We start from the raw sequence: 19042 nt of genomic DNA, 5'->3' as shown, positions 1-19042 counted from the left end.
TTTTGTGTGTCTTTGGAGTGATTTTGTGCATTTACTTTTGGTACCACATACGGCCCATTTCTGCTCTAAACATTATCCTTAGTTCAATCAACAGTTGCATTTTATTTGTCTCTGGTATCCTCCCAACAGTTCCTCTGATGAATTGCTGCATCCTGTCTCTCTTCTTCTTCTTCTTTCCAGGCCGTGGTATTTCATCCCGATTCCTACCCAGGCTCAGAGAGATGTGTGTGTTTGTCCTGCATCACAGAGGGAAGCTCACAGACGTCATCGTGGTGGACTGAGACTCACGGCTTCAAAGTGGAGAACAACAGGAGCCATTGTCTTCCTGGCCTGGTGCGTACCGGAAAGCCCTGTTCATGATCCCATTAAAATGTTTCTGACAGGTTTATGGAGACGCTCCACATGCTGAGGTCAAAGAAGATTTAAAAAAAACAGGAGCACACCTCCAGTTTGTGTTGTTTTGTTTGTTTTTTGAGTCATTTTGTATATTTTTTATGTTTTGTACATCTTTCACTCATTTTTTTAATTATTTTTAGTCTGTTTCTAGAAATAAATTTGTATATTTTTGCGTATTTTGTGTATTTTTTTGTCATTTTGTGCTTTTGAAATCATTTTGTGTGTTTTTGGTCTCGTTTTCTTTTTTTTTTTCTTTTTTTTTTTCTACATTTTTAGTTTGTTTTCGAAACAAATGTGTGTATTTTTACTGTTCTGTGTATTTTTCTATGATTCATTATACTTATTTTGTGTGTTTTTGGAGTCATTTTGTGTTTTATGTTTTGGGGGTCACGCAAAATTACGTAGGGAGACATTTTTATGTGAGCTAGTAATTCTCTACATATGTAAGCTGTATTATTATACCAAAGTTCAGTTTCCTTTGTGGTGTAGTTCCTGAGATATTGGAAGCTGAAAATGGAAGAAAAATAAGGATGAGCAAAAATTGACACATACCCCAATCACTAAATTGTCCATATCTCAAAAAATATTAATCCGATGAAACTAAACATTTACAGTGTGCCTATGGAATAATCACGAAACAATTGTTACATTTCTGAATTTTTTTAGACCAATTTTCTGTTATTTTGTTGTGTTTTTGTCTTTTTTATATTCCTGTTGAGTATTTTTTTTGTCATTTGGGGAACTTTTGTGTGTTGTCATTTTGTGAGTTTTCTCTGACATTGACAGTATGTGCTTGTGTTTTTTTCTACATATGTGGGTGGAGCTGTAGTTGAAAATAGAGGAAAAATAAGGACGAGCAGATAAAATCGACACATAACCCCCCCCCCTACTAAATTGTCTATATCTCAAAAATTATTCATCCAATTAAACTAACAGCATGACTAGTGAATAATCACAAAACAAAATTGGTAGAAATTTCAGAGTTTTTTGAGACTGAAGTGCTTGGGCCATTTGTTGAAATTTTTAAATGCCACTATATGAAGAAACCCATTGTTTATTCTCAACAGGACAGAACATACACTGGTGCACTGGGTGTACCACTGTACGTGTGTTACTGGAAGTGGGGCAGGGCAGAGGTGCTTGGACACAATCCACGGTGGGTGGAGACCTACGTCTTCCTATGATGTGAAATGTGTGTCCAGTGTAGTTTGTAAATATTTCTACCCAATCCAGAGTGCTGCCATTTCTCCTGTTATTGCTGCTGTGGAGAGGGAACGTCTGGACTGAAGCTACTACTGTGTTTTTGAGGAAATGAGCTGCAGATTCTGCTCTGCATTGCCTTCATGATCTTTGTTTGAATTGATCAAACAGCTCATTGTTTCTGACATAAGTTGGTTCGTGCCCAGTGGTCTGCAGCCATGTACAAATACGGCCCTTCAGCCCAGAAGAAGCTCAAGCACCACACCAAAGGCAAGAGCTGCGGCTACTACATGCGCATCGTCTTCTTTTTCTCCTCGCTCATCCAGTCCCTCATCATCGTCAGCCTGGTGCTGTTTCTCATTTACGGCAAGACGCAGGATTCCAGCTCCACGTCGAGCATCCACGGTTTGGAGGAAAGCTTCAGCCGTTTGTCCATAGAGAACATGGACCTGAGACAGCAGAGGAAGAACCTCACCAACCTGCTCAACGCTACGGTAACCGACAAGGCCCGCAACGACTGGGACCTGGCCGAGCTACGCTTCGTCTGCAACATGTCAATGGTCTTCATCCAGGAGTGTGAGAAGAAGCTGGTGAGAAGTTCTCATTTTCAATCATAACCACATGCAAATCCAAGAGTTTACGTTTAATGGCTGAACCTCGATTGATCTTTATTTCTTTGTTTGTCGTTGATATGAACAGAAAATGTGCAACCTTGAAGGTTTAGCCTGCAAGATGAAAGGTTTTTCTGCATCATGCCCAGCAATGTGTAAGTAACGGAATATGTTTTTATTTGTAAAGGAAATGTTTTAAACTTAAGGTCCGGGAGCCAAATGTGGCCGTTAAGACCAGAGCCACATGAAAATGAAAATAAATCTCTACAAGACTAAAGTTATAATATTTTGAGAATAAAGTCTTAATTTTATGAGAATGCAGTCATAATTTTATCAGATTAATGTCATATTTCAAGAATAAAGTCATAATTTTATCAGATTAATGTCATATTTTAAGAATAAAGTCGTAATTTTATCAGGTTAAAGTCATATTTTGGGAATAAATAAATCTTTTTATCAGATTAAAGAATATCACATCATTAATTGTAATATTTTGAGAATAGTCATCATTTTATGAGAACAAAGTCATAAAAAATTACATTACATACATAAAATTGACTTTATTCTCAAAATATTACGACTTTAATTTCATAAAATTACGACTTCATTTTAATTATACTGTATTACGACTTTATTCGCACTTTAAATTTGAAAGATATGGACTTTAATGAACAGCAAATGTGCAACCTTGAAGGTTTAGCCTGCAAGATGAAATGTGTAATTGACCAAATGTATTTTTAATTGTAAAGGAAAGGTGTCAAACTTAAGGTCCGGGGGCCAGATCTGGCCCTTATGAGCAGGGGTCCCAACAGAATACACGCTGTCGTATTTGTGCATTACGACGTATTAGTGCTACATTAAAATAAAAAGAAATCTGAGCATCAGATTAAAGTCCTAACATTTTAAGAATAGTCTTAATTTAGTCAGATTATAGTCATATTTCAAGAAATAAATTGTAATTTTATCAGATTAAAGTCATATTTTGAGAACAAAGTTGTTATTTTATCAGATTAAAGTCATATTTTGAGAACAAAGTTGTTATTTTATCAGATTAAAGTCATACTTCAAGAATAAAGTTGTAATATTTTGAAAATAGTCGTTATTACGATGCAACTTCCTATAAATTTACTGCTTTGTTTTTGAAATATTACAGTTTAATCTCAGATATATTATGACTTTAATCCAATAAAATTACAATTTTTATTCTCGAAATATTATGACTTTAATGAACAGCAAATGTACAACCTAAAGCCTGCAAGATGAAGTGTTTTTTCGGTACGTGATTAAATAAATTTTTAACGTAAAGGAAATGTGTCAAACTCACGGTTGGGGTAAATTATAATTGTAATTGAAAGTCAATTACAATTATGATGTAATTGTAATGTTAAAAATCTGTTGCTGTTGTACTAGTAATCGAATTGTAAGTGAGTTCGGATAATTTACTTTGTAAATGGCATGGAAACTATAAAAAATGTCATTTACAAGTTAATTAACCCATACAGGTCTATTATACCGTATTTACATGTTTTATGTCTCAGTGCAAACTAGGGCACAATAGACCTTTTTCACGACAGCTGGAAGTAGCGCCTCCTGGTGTAGAGTAACTTCCTGTTATCGCGGGTTTAAGGGAAAATGGCTCTTATTTTTTCGACAGCGTTGCTCAACTTGCCAGCGTTTTCACTCGCTGATGCGGGGGCAGTCGGAGCGGCGAATACCCGAACAAATAAACTTAATAAGGGGTGTAAGGTCTATCATGAAGATTATATCTACAGCTATCATGATTAGAAAAGAAGTAGCTTTGTGAACTAACCGCTATCTACAGCATATAAAGTATAAACATTGTAATAAATAAACCTAATTTCGCTAAAATATTCAGAATGTTTAAAGAATTATATTTTAACATTCTGATATGTGTTTGTCTTATTTACCTGTGGGTGGATGTGCCGTAGCAGCTCCATAGCTTTAGCATAGCTAGCTTGCTGTGAGAGGACAAGCTGCTGTTTCTGAGCCCTCTCGAAGGCAGACTCGCTCTATGGTGGTACGGTAAAATTATTCCAGGGAAAAAGAGATGGAACAGCTCCACTTTTAAGGCGTCTGATGGTGACTGGATCCGCTGACAAAATCCTCTTGAGTGAAGTGCCAGTGTAGTGTAGAATACAGATTTCGGACCCTCATCCCTCCTAACTGCTTATATCCACTGCCTCCTTTGGTCTGGGTCCGTGGTTAGACAGGTACGGCTGTTTTCTTGCCCCACAAGAGCAACCACACAGAGAATGAGCATTTTAGTCACTATCTAACGCTAAAGCCATAGCCACAGGAAGTTGTAGCACACCACTTCCGGTTTAAAATGCAGAACTGTGAAAAAGGTCTATTTTGTCAATCATTTGTTTTCCGCCTAAAATCTGTTTCCCACTTGAGATCAAACTAGTCCGTATTTGGCCCCCTGACCTAAACAGAGTTTCACGCCCCTGAAAGAATACTTTTTTTTTTTTTTCCCCTTTCTGATCATCTTTCTCCTTGTAAACCAGCACCTATGCCCAGTAACTGTAACTGTGGGCTAATGGCAGAGCAGATGAAAGCCCGACTCGAGCTTGTCGAATCCAACTTCACCCAAACGGTTCACAGTATGAGGATAGAGATGGAACAGGCGACCAAAGAGAGGGACTACATCAACCTGGAGGCCATCCGCCTCAGACGGGACAAAGCCACGCTGGAAAAAGAACTCCAGTTACATCGGCAAAAGTCCAAGGATGAATTCTCCAACTCGCTGAGCTCCGTCACCAACGTATCGCGGGCTTTTCTGCAGAAGATCGAGTCCCTCTTCCCTTCACACATTGCCTTCCAGCTCACCTGTCCCAAACAGAGGGAACATCTGGAGCAGATCCGCACCAATTGCACCAGCCTGTCTAGAGACGTGGAGGACAAGCTCCAGCGTTACCTCAACATCGTGGGTGAGCAGGTGTCGGGCATTCAGACGGAGAACACCCGGCTGAAGGCGGAGAACTGGCGACTGTCCGGAGACTTCCGCACCTGTAGCCAGAACCGCACGGCTCTGATCCTGCAGAACAGGCAGAACTTGGACAAACTCCAGCGGAAGAACGACCAGGAGAAAGAAAGACTGCTCATGGAGAAGATGAAGCTGATCGGTGATGTGGAAGTCCTGGAAAACAACGTGAAATACAAGAGCAGAGAAGTGGACCACCTCACAGAGCAAATAAGGATGCTCAACATGTCCTGCATGGGAAAGGTACAGAAAACAGTTTCTGAAACACACAAACATTTGACAAAAAAGTAATTACGGTATAGAAAGTGTATTAAAATGGAATCGAATCTGCTCATGAAGTTCTTTTGGCATTCAACATTTTTGTTACATAATATTGTTGTGTAACATGATATAATTTTCTTTAAAAACTATCCGAGTGTGGGGAAGTGTTAGATTTAACTACTTCTAATCAGTGCTGTGCGATATGGAGAAAATTTTATATAGCGCTATAGATAGATTTATATCCTGATGACGATATACAGTATATCCCAATATAGTATTTATTCCTTGCTATTCATTATATATTTTATTATATATTAAAAATAAACAAAAAAAAATAAATATATATATATATCCCAAAATAAAGGGTACTTCAATGAAGGAATATTTGTGACTTTTACTACATATACTGTTCTTACATGTGTTCTGATTTATAAATGTATATCTGGAAATGCCACCAGGGGGCGCACAAACCAACAATAATGGCCACTATCGTTTTAAACCAAACAGAAGATTATTTCCTCATAAACAAATGTAAAAGGTTTAAATTGCTGCTCGAAAGTCTACCTTTGGTCTCCACTGTAAACACTCTCTGATTGCCATTGTCGGGAAAGTTTAGTGCATTGCATTGTGGGAAGTGGAGTCTCGGCAACGGATGAATAGAAGTTTTTTTTTTTTGTGTTTCTACACCTGACGTGGATGACAGTGATCGGCTAGATATTCAATTCAGATCTTCTAAGCCTCAAAATAAACATCCGCGATTGTTTTGCCGCAACTTGTAGTGAGTGAAAACACCAGAAATGCGTTGGGAAGTCACTTTGGTAAAGTTTTTCAGACAAACGCCACAAGAAATCACAGTAAGATTGAAATAAAATCACGTCCATGCGTCTGTCTATGGGACTCCACATCCCACAATTCATTGTACGATACTCTTCAGACAATGTCAACAAACCGATTTATGACGGAATTGAAAAACAAATTTCGAGTGGCAAATTTCAACCTTCTACATTTGTTTGTGAGTAAATGATCTTGGTTTTATTGATGTATGAGGCTCCACTCTGTCTTTATATGATAAAAAAATAATTAGCTTGCATTAAATCAAGATTTTATGTTGTAGTTTATCGGGATTGTGTTCTGTTTTACGGTTTTTGTAATTGTAATGATAAGTCTGTTAATATTTTCTCTTCTTGTTACAGGCCGGATTTGGTGGGTTTTCAGGTGGTTTCCCCTCACAATCAGGCACACAGTCACAATCTACGTGGGGCTCGTTGGGTGCAGGCTCCAGCTCTAGCTCCGCTTCTTCCAACTTGCCCTCATCGGGCTCCTCTAGTATGGGTCAGTTTGGTAGGACAGGGTTTGGGGGAGTGGGTTCGAGCTTTGCCTCATCTGGGTCATCTTTTAATAAGCCGGCATCAAGTGGAAGCAGTTCATCCGGTTCCCCCTTCTCTTCATCTGGTTCCAGTTCAAGTCTGGGTTCCACTGGGTTAGGGCTCAATACGCCAGCGTCGACAGGAGGAGGACTCTCTAGTTTTGGATCATCAGGGTCACGTACAGGTCTTTCTTCTGGTGGGTTTGGCTCAAATAAACCTACCAACAGTGGGAAAAGTAGTTCATCCTATGGGTCCTCCTCTGGGTCAACCGGGTCAAGTTCTAGCTCCAGTGGGACCGGTTCGTCAAGTAGTGGCAAGGGTTCCTCATCTTTTGGTTTTGGGTCTTCCTCTGGGTCAAGTTCTAGCTCCAGTGGGACTGGTTCGTCAAGTAGTGGCAAGAGTTCTTCATCTTTTGGTTTTGGGTCTTCTTCTGGGTCAACAGGGTCAAGTTCCAGCTCTAGTGGGACAGGTTCGTCAAGTAGTAGCAAGAGTTCCTCACCTTTTGGCTTTGGGTCAACGGGGTCAAGTTCCAGCTCTAGTGGGACGGGTTCGTCGAGTAGTGGCAAGAGTTCCTCACCCTTTGGTTCCGGATCAACTGGGTCTTCGGGCTCCACTGGATCATCGTCGTCATCTGGATGGTTTGGATCATCCAGCTCTAGTGGGACAGGCTCTAACAAGCAGACCTCGAATAGTGGGAAAAGCACTTCTTCCTCTGGGTTTGGGTCATCGTCTGGGTCTACTGGGTCCTCTAGTTCATCGGGGTCAACCGGATCCAGTACAGGTTTTGGCAACAGTGGGTTCGGCTCTAGTAAGCAGACTTCAAGTAGCACTAGTGGGAAGAGTAGCTCACCCTTTGGATTTGGGTCTTCCTCTGGCTCAACCGGATCCTCTGGCTCAACCGGATCAAGCAAATCAACTGAGTCAACGGGATCAACTGGGTCATCAAGTAAGAGCAGCTCAAGCAGCCCGAGCAGCTCTGGGTTTTCCTGGTTTGGGATGGGAAACAGCAACTCTGGACAAAGTAAGACAGGAAGTGTACCAGGAAAGGGGACGTCAAGTTTATCATCTCCATTTGGTTCTGGAAGAAGCAGTGGACTGGGTGGCGGCTCAGGTACGATGTTTTAATCGCATACTCCGATTCTGGAACTTTTCTTGAAGGAATAGGTTGTATGTTCTAAGCTCTAATGATTTTACTTTAATGAATAAAACTCATCTGGTTACATCAGACATGGGCAACTGGCAGCACCCAAAGTAAACGAACAAAATGGCTCAAAATCTATAAAAAAGAAAAATGACTCCAAAAACATACACAATTACAATAAGACATACAAAAGTATTAGAAAAATACACGTATATTACGGAGAATATACAAAATAAACATAAAAAGACTCAACACAAAAATTACAGAAAAATATACAAAAACACAGCAGAAAATACACAAAACAGACTTTAAATATATATTCCACTACAATAAGAGATGCAAAAGGACAAGAAAAATACACATAAATTACAGAAAATATACAAAATAAACATAAAAAGACTCAACACAAAAATTACAGAAAAATATACAAAAACACAGCAGAAAATACACAAAACAGACCTTAAATATATATTCCACTACAATAAGAGATGCAAAAGGACAAGAAAAATACACATAAATTACAGAAAATATACAAAATAAAATAACTTGTCAACAAAAATACACAGAATGACTCCAAAAATACATGCAACAATTAAAGATAAATATACTGAATCACAATACAAAAACACAAATGACTAAAAATGCACTAATTGACAAAGAAAATCTACAGAATGACTCAAAAATATATACAAAATAAAAACAAAAATACACTTGACTCATAACACACACAAAAACAGGAAAAACTACACACAATGTCAACATAAAAACAAAGAATGACAAAAAAAATACACATTGATTACTGATTTTATACAAAATGAAACAAAAATACACATGACTCTTCACGCTAAACAAGTGATACAAAAAACACAAAGTGACAGCAAAACCACAAATAAATTACAAACTTATATACAAAACGACAACAAAAAATATGACTCGTAACGCACGCAAAAACACAAAACAACAAGAAAGACAAATTAAATCCAAAAACAGACAAAATAACAAAAACACACAAACCCTTTGTCGTTTCCTGTATTAATGCTGTAAATGTTTATTATTCTGAATGCTGATATGAATTTTGATCATGTGACCTTCAGATCAGATTATAATTCCATTCTGGTGTGTGTGTGTGTGCGTGTGCGTGCGTGCGTGCGTGGTCAACAGTGAGTGTAGCTCAGCATCTTCAAGACCTGCAGCGACTGATCAACCCATCTGAGCCTGAGTGAGTTTAAATGAGTATTTATTAATAATGCTGACACGATCAGGGGAAAATGTAAACAACAAAAAAAAAGTCACATGAATAAATAATAATAATAGTAAGTTTATTTCTGATAATTGAAAATAAAAACGTATGTAATGAATGATTCAGAGCCTCATTTAAAGAAGTGTTAGTGTCTCTGTTCAATGGTAATAAGGACTTTCTTATTATATTATATTTAACAATGGCCACGTTTACATGGGAGCTTTAATTCAGAATAAAAGTTAATTCCTCTTTAAACTGACCTTGTAAACACTTAATTCCTAATGCTAATTTCATTCAATTTAAACCTAAATCCGAATTAGGTGGCTGGTTAATTAAGATTTGAATTTCGAATTAAATAATTCCTCTATCTTGTAAACACTTAATTCTGCTTTAAGTTAAATCCGGTCGTTCTGCGCATGCGCGACTTGCCACATATTACAACGGTTGGTGGTATGGAATCATTGGCACATACCAGTATATAAATGGGGCCCATTCCCCCATACATGTCAGGGGGCCCCAGGGGCCCCATTTTTCAAATGACTACTCCTCTGTTAGTTCTCATTAGATCAGAAAGCAGTTTGATATGAATACCCTTTTATTAAAATGGGGCCCGGGGGCCCGCCCCCTATTTCCAGTAATTTCCAGTTTTATGGGAACATAGTCGTGTGATATATCGTTTCAAAGGTAATTCAGTCTAGATTACAATCATGCCTTGCGCAATTTGATTAGGGGCCCGGGGGCCCACCCCCTTTTCTAGTCATTTCTAAATTTGTCAGAACATAGTCGTGTGATATATCGTTTCAAAGGTAATTCAACGTAGATTTCGATTTCACTTCGCACAATTTGATTTGTTATACTATGGAACCAAGTCATTTGACTGAATTCTTCGGAAAGTGGTACGTGCTATTCGGCACGGAGACTTTCAGCCATATTTGATCAGAACTTGTTTGACTCAACGTCCTGTATAGTGGAGGTAGAACAGCTGTAGCATTAACCGCTGGCTTTGATTGACCAAAGTATGGACTTCTATCTCCCTTCTACTCGGCGGAGCAAAGTGAAACCATGTTATTGTCAAGCTGCTGCTTCAAAGCTACATACAAATAAAAGTAAAAACAGTTCTCATGTGGTTTTGTATGTTTTAGTCAAAAAGAATAGGTTTGTGTTTTTTCCCGATAGACGTGATATGTCCCGTTCTCCCATTGTCCAATCAGAACCTTTCCCAACCCCCAGACCTAAAGCGGATTGAATAAAGCTGAATAATCCGGTTTTCCTTGTAAACCCCATTCGGAATTGTAAATACGAAGCAGAACACTTCAATTTCGAATGATTTGATTCAGAAAAACTAATTCTGAATTAAAAAACAGGACATTCATTGAGGCACAACTTCAGCAGACAGGAGGAAATGTTTGATTTTACAGTATTTAACATTTGATGGAAATATTTATGTGGACAAAATGTCAGTTTTTAGTTTATATAGAAAAATATTAGACATAATATTAAACTTTTATATTGTTTAATAAAAAAAAGTACATATTTTTTCTCTCTTGCCCTGTTTCTTTATTTCTTTTTCCTTTCTTCCTTTCCCTCTTTTCTTTATTTATTATTTGTTTTTTCGTTCTCTTTTTGTCTTTCTTTATTTCTGTGTTATTTGTTTATTTCTATTTCTCTCGCCCTTTCATTCCCTTCTCTCTCTATTTATTTGTTTTTCTTTATTTACCTATATTTTTCTCTTTTCATTTCTTTGTTTCTTTCTTTATTTATCTATATATTTGTTTATTTTCTTTCTCACTGTCTTTATTTCTTTACTTTTTTTTACCTTTCTTTCACTATTTATTTATTTCTCTCTCTCTTCCAGGAAAAAACAGGATCTCTCCAGGATTTTGGGTTAATGGGAGTTTTCTGAATGAAACGTTTCATATTTCACGTTATCTAAACTACACCATTGTGTCATATTTACCTGTTTCCATAATCAACACCTGTCTATGTGACAGTAATATGAATTATGTTTGATTTTGGTTGTTGTTGTTGTTGCACTTTTCAACCTAAATGTGAACGTGTGTGTGTGTGTGTGTGCGTCATGTACACAAACACCCTGTAAATATCTGAAATAAAGTGTAGTGTAAACAGTTATAGACAAAGTTATTTGAACTATTACACAACCAACTGAGAGGAGGAAATAAGTGTTTGTTCCAGTGTGCGTCGCCTATTGTTTTGTTAATTGTCTACAAATGACTTTCCAGTGCGTTCTGACAACATCGTTTTAATCATTTTAACATGTTTATGTTCACCTGCCTGAATCGAGTTCTCAAGGTTTGCGAGACAAACTAAGAATATTTTCTGAACAATTGGGACCCATTTTTACTTATTTTTACCCTTTTTCTGCAACTACACAAACCTTCAGTATTTTAACCTGTTTTTATTACATTTTCTTGCCATATTTTTGCTCCTTTTAATACATTTTTGCTATATTACTCCCATTTCTGTCACTTTTCTATCAAATTTCAATATCTTTTCTGCTCGTTTTCTTCACTTTCAAGACATTTTCAGCACTTATAAACCCTTTCTACCACTTTTCCACCTAATGTCACATATGCAGACCCATTATTGTTTCTTTTAACCTATTTTCAGCATTTTTCATGCATATTTTTGCCAGTTCAACCACATTCATAGTTTGTCATGCCCATTATTTGCCAGTTTAAACTAATTGGCCTGTTTTTGGTCACTCTAATTTGCAACTTGTATCAAATTTTTGTGTTTTTTAAAAAAAATCTCATTTCACCACCTTTTCCACCATTTTTGGTCACTTTAACCCATTTTATTTTGGATTAAAACTAGGATTTACATCTTTACGATGACTATACTATGGTGCAAATTATTTCTGCCACTTCTCATCACATTTCAATGTCTTTTCTGCACATGTTTTTCAACTTAAAGACATTTTTCAACACTTATAAACCCTTTCCACCACTTTTCCACCTAATGTCACATATGCTGACCCATTATTGTCACTTTTAATATCTTTTCATCATATTTCATGCTCAGTTTTGCCAATTTATCCACATTCATAATTTGTCATGCCCATTATTTAGCGGTTTAAACTAATTGCTTCTAATTTTAAAATTTTGTTTCCATTTCTGCCACTTTTAAGCTAATATTGACACTTTACACCCTTTTTACCACTTTTTCTGTCCATTTTTTGACACTATTTTGCAACTTTTAACCAATTTGTGGTTTTTAAAATCCCATTTCACCACCTTTTCAACCATTTTTGTTCACTTTTAAGTCATTTTATTTCCAATCATTGAGATGACTATATACTATGGTGCAAATAATAGTAAACTTCCTGGATAACAGTGGATATTAATTAGATAAATAAATGTTATCACAGATGCTTTCAACAAATTAATTTTTTTTTTGAACAATTCTGACCCATTTTTTACTTATTTTTTTACTTATTCTGCAACTACACCAAACTTGCCATATTTTAATCTATTTTAATCACTTTTTCTGGACATTTTTTTTTTTTTTTTTTGCTTTTTTTAATGTATTTTTGCTACATTACAATTTTCAATCAAATTTAAATGCCTTTCCTACACATTTTTACCACTTTTAAGACATTTTTCCACTTAATATCACATTTGTTGACCCATTTCTTGTCACTTTTAACCTCTTCAGCGTATTTCATGCTTATTTTTGCCCATTTTCTGCCAGTTTAAACTAATTGTTCCATTTTTGCCCACTATAATTTGCAACTTTTAACTAATTTCACATTTCACCACCTTTTCCACCATTTTTGGTCACTTTTAACCCATTTTAATTCTGATTAAAACAAGGATTTACATCTTTAAGATGATTATTTACTATGGTGCAAATAATAGTAAACTTCCTGGATAACACTGGATATTATTCAGATAAATAAATACATGTGGTTATTACAGATTCATAGAACAATGGACCAACATTTTGCTGCATCTGAATAAAACCTTAAAAATTTATTTTATTTGATCTTTTCTGCTGTTTTTTTAACAATAGAAATATTTGTGCATCTTTTCTCAGAAGTACTTATGAAGAGAAGGGCGTGCAAACATCCTGTGTTTCTCTGTATAAGTGATGAGGTGAAGTTGTCTTGATGCCAATTAATAAATACAGTGGAGCCCCCCCCCCCCCTTACAGGAAATCCTTTGTTTGACATCAAGTGTTTTTCCACATCAGGGATGTGAGGATGTTGAAGGTCGCTGTTGGATGCGTTAGTGACTGACTGTGTTAGTCACACTGAGACACAGGAAGTCTCTCAGCCAATGGGGATGCACATCAACGCACACTTCCTGTTTCTGATCATTTTCACAAAGCCACAACTTCAAATGTCCACCATCATGAAGAGTGACACACGCAGTAAATACAGAGTAAAACGTTCCTTACCTGATGTTTTACTGCAGAGACTTTTATCACAAAACTATGATTGTATCTGGTCTGAGGGTCACATGATCAACATTAACGTCAGCATTAGAATAATGTGTTTTCATGTCATTTTATATTTTTTGTTGTTTGTTAGATTCATATTTGAGTCATTATGTGCATACTGTACGTGTTGTCATTATGTCTGTTTTTGTTGTTTTGTGTGGGGTTTTTTGTGTTTTTTCAGTCATTTTGTTAATTTTTCTGTCATTCTGAGTTTTTTTATTTTTTGTTTAGTGTATAATATATTTTTCCTCACTTGGTTTTTGTACCAATTCTTTGTATCTACTGTAAGTCCTGTGTATTTTTCTCTTTTTGATGTGTGTTTTTTGTTTTTTTTCTGCTATTTTGTGTATTCTTGTGCATTTTTCTCTGATTTGGTGTGTTCTTGTTTTTTTGTATATTCTGTCGTTCTCTTGTTTTGTGTTGTTTTTCCCTCATTTGGCTTTTTTTTTTTTGTGTTTTGTAGTAATTTTTTATATTATATCATTCTGTGTATTTTTGTTGTTTTGTCTATTGTGTTTTTCTTACTTTATGCATTTTTGAGTTTATGTAGAAATTGTGTTTTTGTTGTCGTTTATTTAAATTTAAAAATTTTCCTGCCATTCTGTGTTTTTTTAATTTTGTGTATTAGTCATTTTGTTTATTGTTTTGTTTATTTCATTTTGTATATTTTTGTACTCATCTTCTTGTCCTTTTGCATGTTTTTCTGTCATTTTGTGTGTTAAACTGAACGTGTCAAAGATCACCTCTGTGATGTACAGTTACTTGTGGGCGTGTCTCCCACCTTGGTGAAGCTCATGAGGAGACTGTATGAGGCGTTTGTTTCTGATTGTTGGGGACAATGTTCTGGTCCAAGGACAGGAAATGTAGAGGGTGTTTCTGTTGACGACCTCCTTCCTCACCTGGGGCTGCAGACCCGTGACCTCCTTTGTTTACGAGGTTAACGTTCGCTCTCACTCACATTTCTAATTGCATTTCCTCACAGGCTGCTAAACACATCGTAGGCTCCATCCTTTCTCTCTGCAGACACATAGGCAACAGGCGGCCCAAGGTCTGTGAATGTGTGGCCCCTATAGTAAATAAATGACTCCAAAAACACAATAATACACAAAACCACAGCAAACATTACATGAAATTACTAAAATATGTTAAAAATTGCACAACAAAAAATACACTAAAGGACAACAATATGCCCAAAATAAATCCAATATTACTCAAAATAACTCAAAAAGCACACAATCATTTTTTTAAAAACTTACTAAATTACAGAAAATGCACAAAGTGAAAACAATACACATAAGAGAAAAACAACGAAAATACACAAAATGACCTCCAAAAATAAACAAAACCACAGCGCAAAAAAGACATAAAACAGAAAATATGCTAAAAGATTCTTAAAACTAACACAAATTAAGAAATAAGAAACCTAAACTTACACATTTTCTCCAGAAACACAATGTCAGTTACACACATAAATAAGTGAACACACAAGACTAAAATAAAAATACACTAAATAACTCCCAAAACTAATACACAAATTAAGCAAAAAACAAAAACGACTCTGAAAACACACAAAAATAAGACAAAAGCACAACAAAATACATAAAATGATTCTAAAACAACTTACAAAATTGTGGAAATAAAGGGAAAATAAAAACACATGAAGTATATACACACATGAAAGAAAAAAAATTCAAACAATAAAAATACACAAAATCAGCAATTAAAAAAGATACAATACACTAAATTACTCCAAAAATACTTCCAAATTCAAGAAAATACACACATTTTCTGTAGAAACACAGCACGCAATGATAATTATACACACAAATAAATGAACATACAAGATGACAAAAAATGCACAAAATCACACAAAAAATATACAAATGAACAACAAAATCATTCTAAAAGAGAAAAACAATGAAAATACACAAAATGGCTCCCAGAACAAACACAAAAATACACAAATTAAGCAAAAAAAAAAAAAAAAAACTAAATTACAACAAAAACAGAAGACTTCCAAATTAGAGAAGTTGCACAAAGGGACAACAAAAATGTACAAGTTTTCTGCAGAATCACATTAGACGACAATTATTTACATAAATCAGTGAAAATGCACAAGATGACAAAAAATACACAAAATCACTCCAAAAACGCACAAAAAATATACAAAAGGACAACAAAATAAATCCAATAACACAAAAATATTAAAATAATTCCATTGATTTAATTGCAGAAAAAAAAAAAAAAACACAAATTAAGGAACAAAAAAAAATACAGAAAATTTTTCTAAAAAATTTTGGAAAAGTGCAAAGGGACAACAGAAACACATGAGACGACTACAAGTATGCACACGAGAGGAAAACACAAAACAACAATAAAAATACATAAATTAAAAACAATACACAAAATTACATCAAAAGATGGCTCCAAATTAGAGAAACAGCACACGGGGACAACAAAAATACACATTTTTTTGCAGAAACACAACACAACGATAATTATACACTGTTGTACACATAAATAAGTGAACACACACACACGACGACAAAACGTTTTAGAAAAAAATTACAAAAGGACAACAAAATACATAAAATAATGCTATAAAAAAAAAGTTATTAATTACAGAAATTGCACAAAGCTACAACAAAAACACACTCGATGACTACAAGTGTGCGCACATCAGACAACGACAACAAAAAATACACAAAATAAATATAAATAATGAAATAACCCAAAAGAAACTAAAAAGTACAGAAAATCAGCAAAAAATGTACAAAAAGTATTCAAAACAACAACAAAGACTCTCAACCGTTCTTTATTATTTCCTGTATTAATGCTCAGATTGATCATTATTCTAAACATCATATTGATAAACTAGGCGCTCACATCAGATATTATATTTTAGTGGCCTCACTGGGCACTAAAGGCTCAGTGTGAGATGCAGTTCTAGAAAGTGGGGCGTTTGATGGTGGCTGTGTAATTAATCATGGCTGTGTGTGAATTGTTGTGAAAAGGAAAAACGTGGCTGAGTTTAGCAGAGGATGGGTTTGGCTCTGTGTAATAAAAGCATTTACTGCAGCACTTAAAAAACACTCAACTCTAATGTTTACCTAAGCATTGTTTTTGCTTCTCCTGCTGTGCCTTTGTTTATATGAGAGAGAAAGTAGCAGTGTGTGTGTGCTGATGACCCCAGACCCTAATCATGGACCCCTGAGTCCAATAGTGTTGGTGTTGTTTTCCTCTGTTATTGATTATGTGTACGCCATACGCTGATAGATGTGTGTAAAGAGGATCAGTCAGTTTTGCTCTGAGCGCGTGTAAAGACTCAAACTGTGGTTGTTGGAGAGCTTTCTCACAGCATTAGTGCCCTGCTCAGCAGCACTTCAACCAGTATCACATGTAGATATATCTGATCAGAAAGTCACATGATCAACATTTAGATTAATGACCATTCAGAGCATTGATACAGGAGTTCTGGGATTTCTGTCTTTTTGTTGTTTTACATGTTTTTACTGTCATTTTGTTTGTTTTTCTGACAGATATGACGTGTTTTCATTTTGCATATTTTCTGTCAATTTGTGAATTTTTGTTGTTACTTTGTATGTTTTTGGAGTCATTTTGCATATTCTTATGACAAATTGCATATTTTTGTTTGCATTTTCTGCATTGTAATTTTTATAATTTTGTCGTTTTGTGCGTCTTTGGAGCCATTTTGTGTATTTTCTTTCCATTTCAGTGTTTTTGTTGTTATTTTGTAAGTTTTTGGACTCAATTTGTGTATTTTTGTTGTCATTTTGTATATTTATCTGACAAATTGTGTATTTTTGTCATTTTATATGTTTTGTGTTGATTTTTTTCTTTTCATTTTTTGTTTTATGTTTTTGGAGTCAATGTGTGTTTTTGTTGTCGTATTGTCTTTTATTCTGACAAATTGTGTATTTTAGTTTTCATTTTGTATATTTTCTGGTGATTTGTGTAATGTTATTGTTTTTTGAGAGATTTTGTATACTTTTGTGTGTTTTGTGTATTTTTATTGTAACTTTGTATATTTTTCTAACGAATTGTGCATTTTCATTTTGTGTATTTTCTGGTGATTTGTGCAATGTGTTGTTTTGTAGGTCTTTGGAGCCATTTTGTGTATATTTGTGAGTCTTTGTGGTTTATTTTTCTGTCTTTTTTTCTGTCAATTTGTGTTTTTGTTTTGTATGTTTTTTTGGAGTCATTTTTTGTAATTTTGTTGTCATTTTGTGTATTTTCTTACCTTGTTGTGAATTTTGTTGTCATTTTGTGTATTTGTCTGACAAATTGTGTATTTCAGTTTTTCATTTTGTGTATTTTCTGGTGATACGTGTAGTTTTTTGTTTGTTTTTGATATTGTATTTTTGTGTTTTTGTTGTCATTTTGTGTATTTGGCAGCTGTTAAATCCACCATTACTCCAGATCAAGTTCATTGTGTAAATAAAAACACTTTAAACTTCTTTTAAAAACACTTTCTATTATTTTCCAACAACAAAAACTGTGGTAATCTATTCCATGCAATTGTTGATCGATAAAAAAAACTATTCTTTGCGTTTAATTTGTTTTTTACACACTGAGTTTCTCTTGTTTGTCTTATGTTATAATTAATTCTTTTTAAATTGTGGTAGTTCCAACAATGGGGTCAGACTGTAACAGCAACATTACACATGTGCTGCCCTCTAGTGTTCATAGGGTTGGACAACACTCACCTGTTTTTTTTTTTTTTAAATAGTTTAATCAGGAGAATCAAACACATGTAGGAAAACAGCAGATAAATATTGTATTTTCTCACATTATTATTCACTTTAGCATCTGTTTAGTACAGACGTGGGCAACTGTCGTCCTCGGCCTGATTCTGTGCGGCTGCCAACTTGATTCTACAAAAAACTAATTCAAGAAGTTCATGTTTCAAAAAAATAAAAGTTAATTTTTCACACATCTTAGAAAAAGAAAAATGAAAATGACAATAAAAACATACAAAATGACAATAAAAAACAACTCAAATTACTCTTTAACTAAAGAAAAACACAATTTATTTTAAAATGACCAGAAAAAGTCACACAAACCCTTTGTTTGGAAGCAAATCCCGTTATTTGATCTGTTCATTTCATCATCGGAATGATCGATGTCCGATACTTGATTTTACAGATAAAATGTCGATAATATCGTGCATTACTAGATTTGATCATATATATATTCCCCCGACTCTAATATGTATTTTATTTCTAATGATTTCCAGATGAATTCAGAAAATGTTTGATATATTTGTGTTGTTTTGGTGAGGCGATGGAGGGGTGGGGCTTCACCTACAGTAGCCCCGCCCCCTTCAGTTACATACATGCA

The 19042-nt window shown here is 35.2% G+C and overlaps 1 protein-coding gene across 1 annotated transcript; it reads left to right on the top strand.

The window, feature by feature from the left end:
• Positions 1 to 224: 224 nt before the first annotated feature.
• Positions 225 to 11664, top strand: plvapa (plasmalemma vesicle associated protein a). The gene is made up of 8 exons (XM_028473577.1): positions 225 to 333; positions 1464 to 1552; positions 1630 to 2186; positions 2296 to 2362; positions 4736 to 5454; positions 6666 to 7950; positions 9142 to 9199; positions 11076 to 11664. The coding sequence occupies exons 3-8, from the start codon at positions 1815 to 1817 to the stop codon at positions 11107 to 11109; spliced, it is 2535 nt and encodes an 844-aa protein (XP_028329378.1). The 5' UTR covers positions 225 to 333; positions 1464 to 1552; positions 1630 to 1814; the 3' UTR covers positions 11110 to 11664.
• The last annotated feature ends 7378 nt before the right edge of the window (positions 11665 to 19042 follow it).

This window comes from Gouania willdenowi, chromosome 17, assembly GCF_900634775.1.
Source record: "Gouania willdenowi chromosome 17, fGouWil2.1, whole genome shotgun sequence".
NCBI lineage: Eukaryota > Metazoa > Chordata > Actinopteri > Blenniiformes > Gobiesocidae > Gouania > Gouania willdenowi.
Note: the sequence above shows the minus strand (reverse complement) of the source record. Positions and strands in the feature narration are given on the sequence as shown.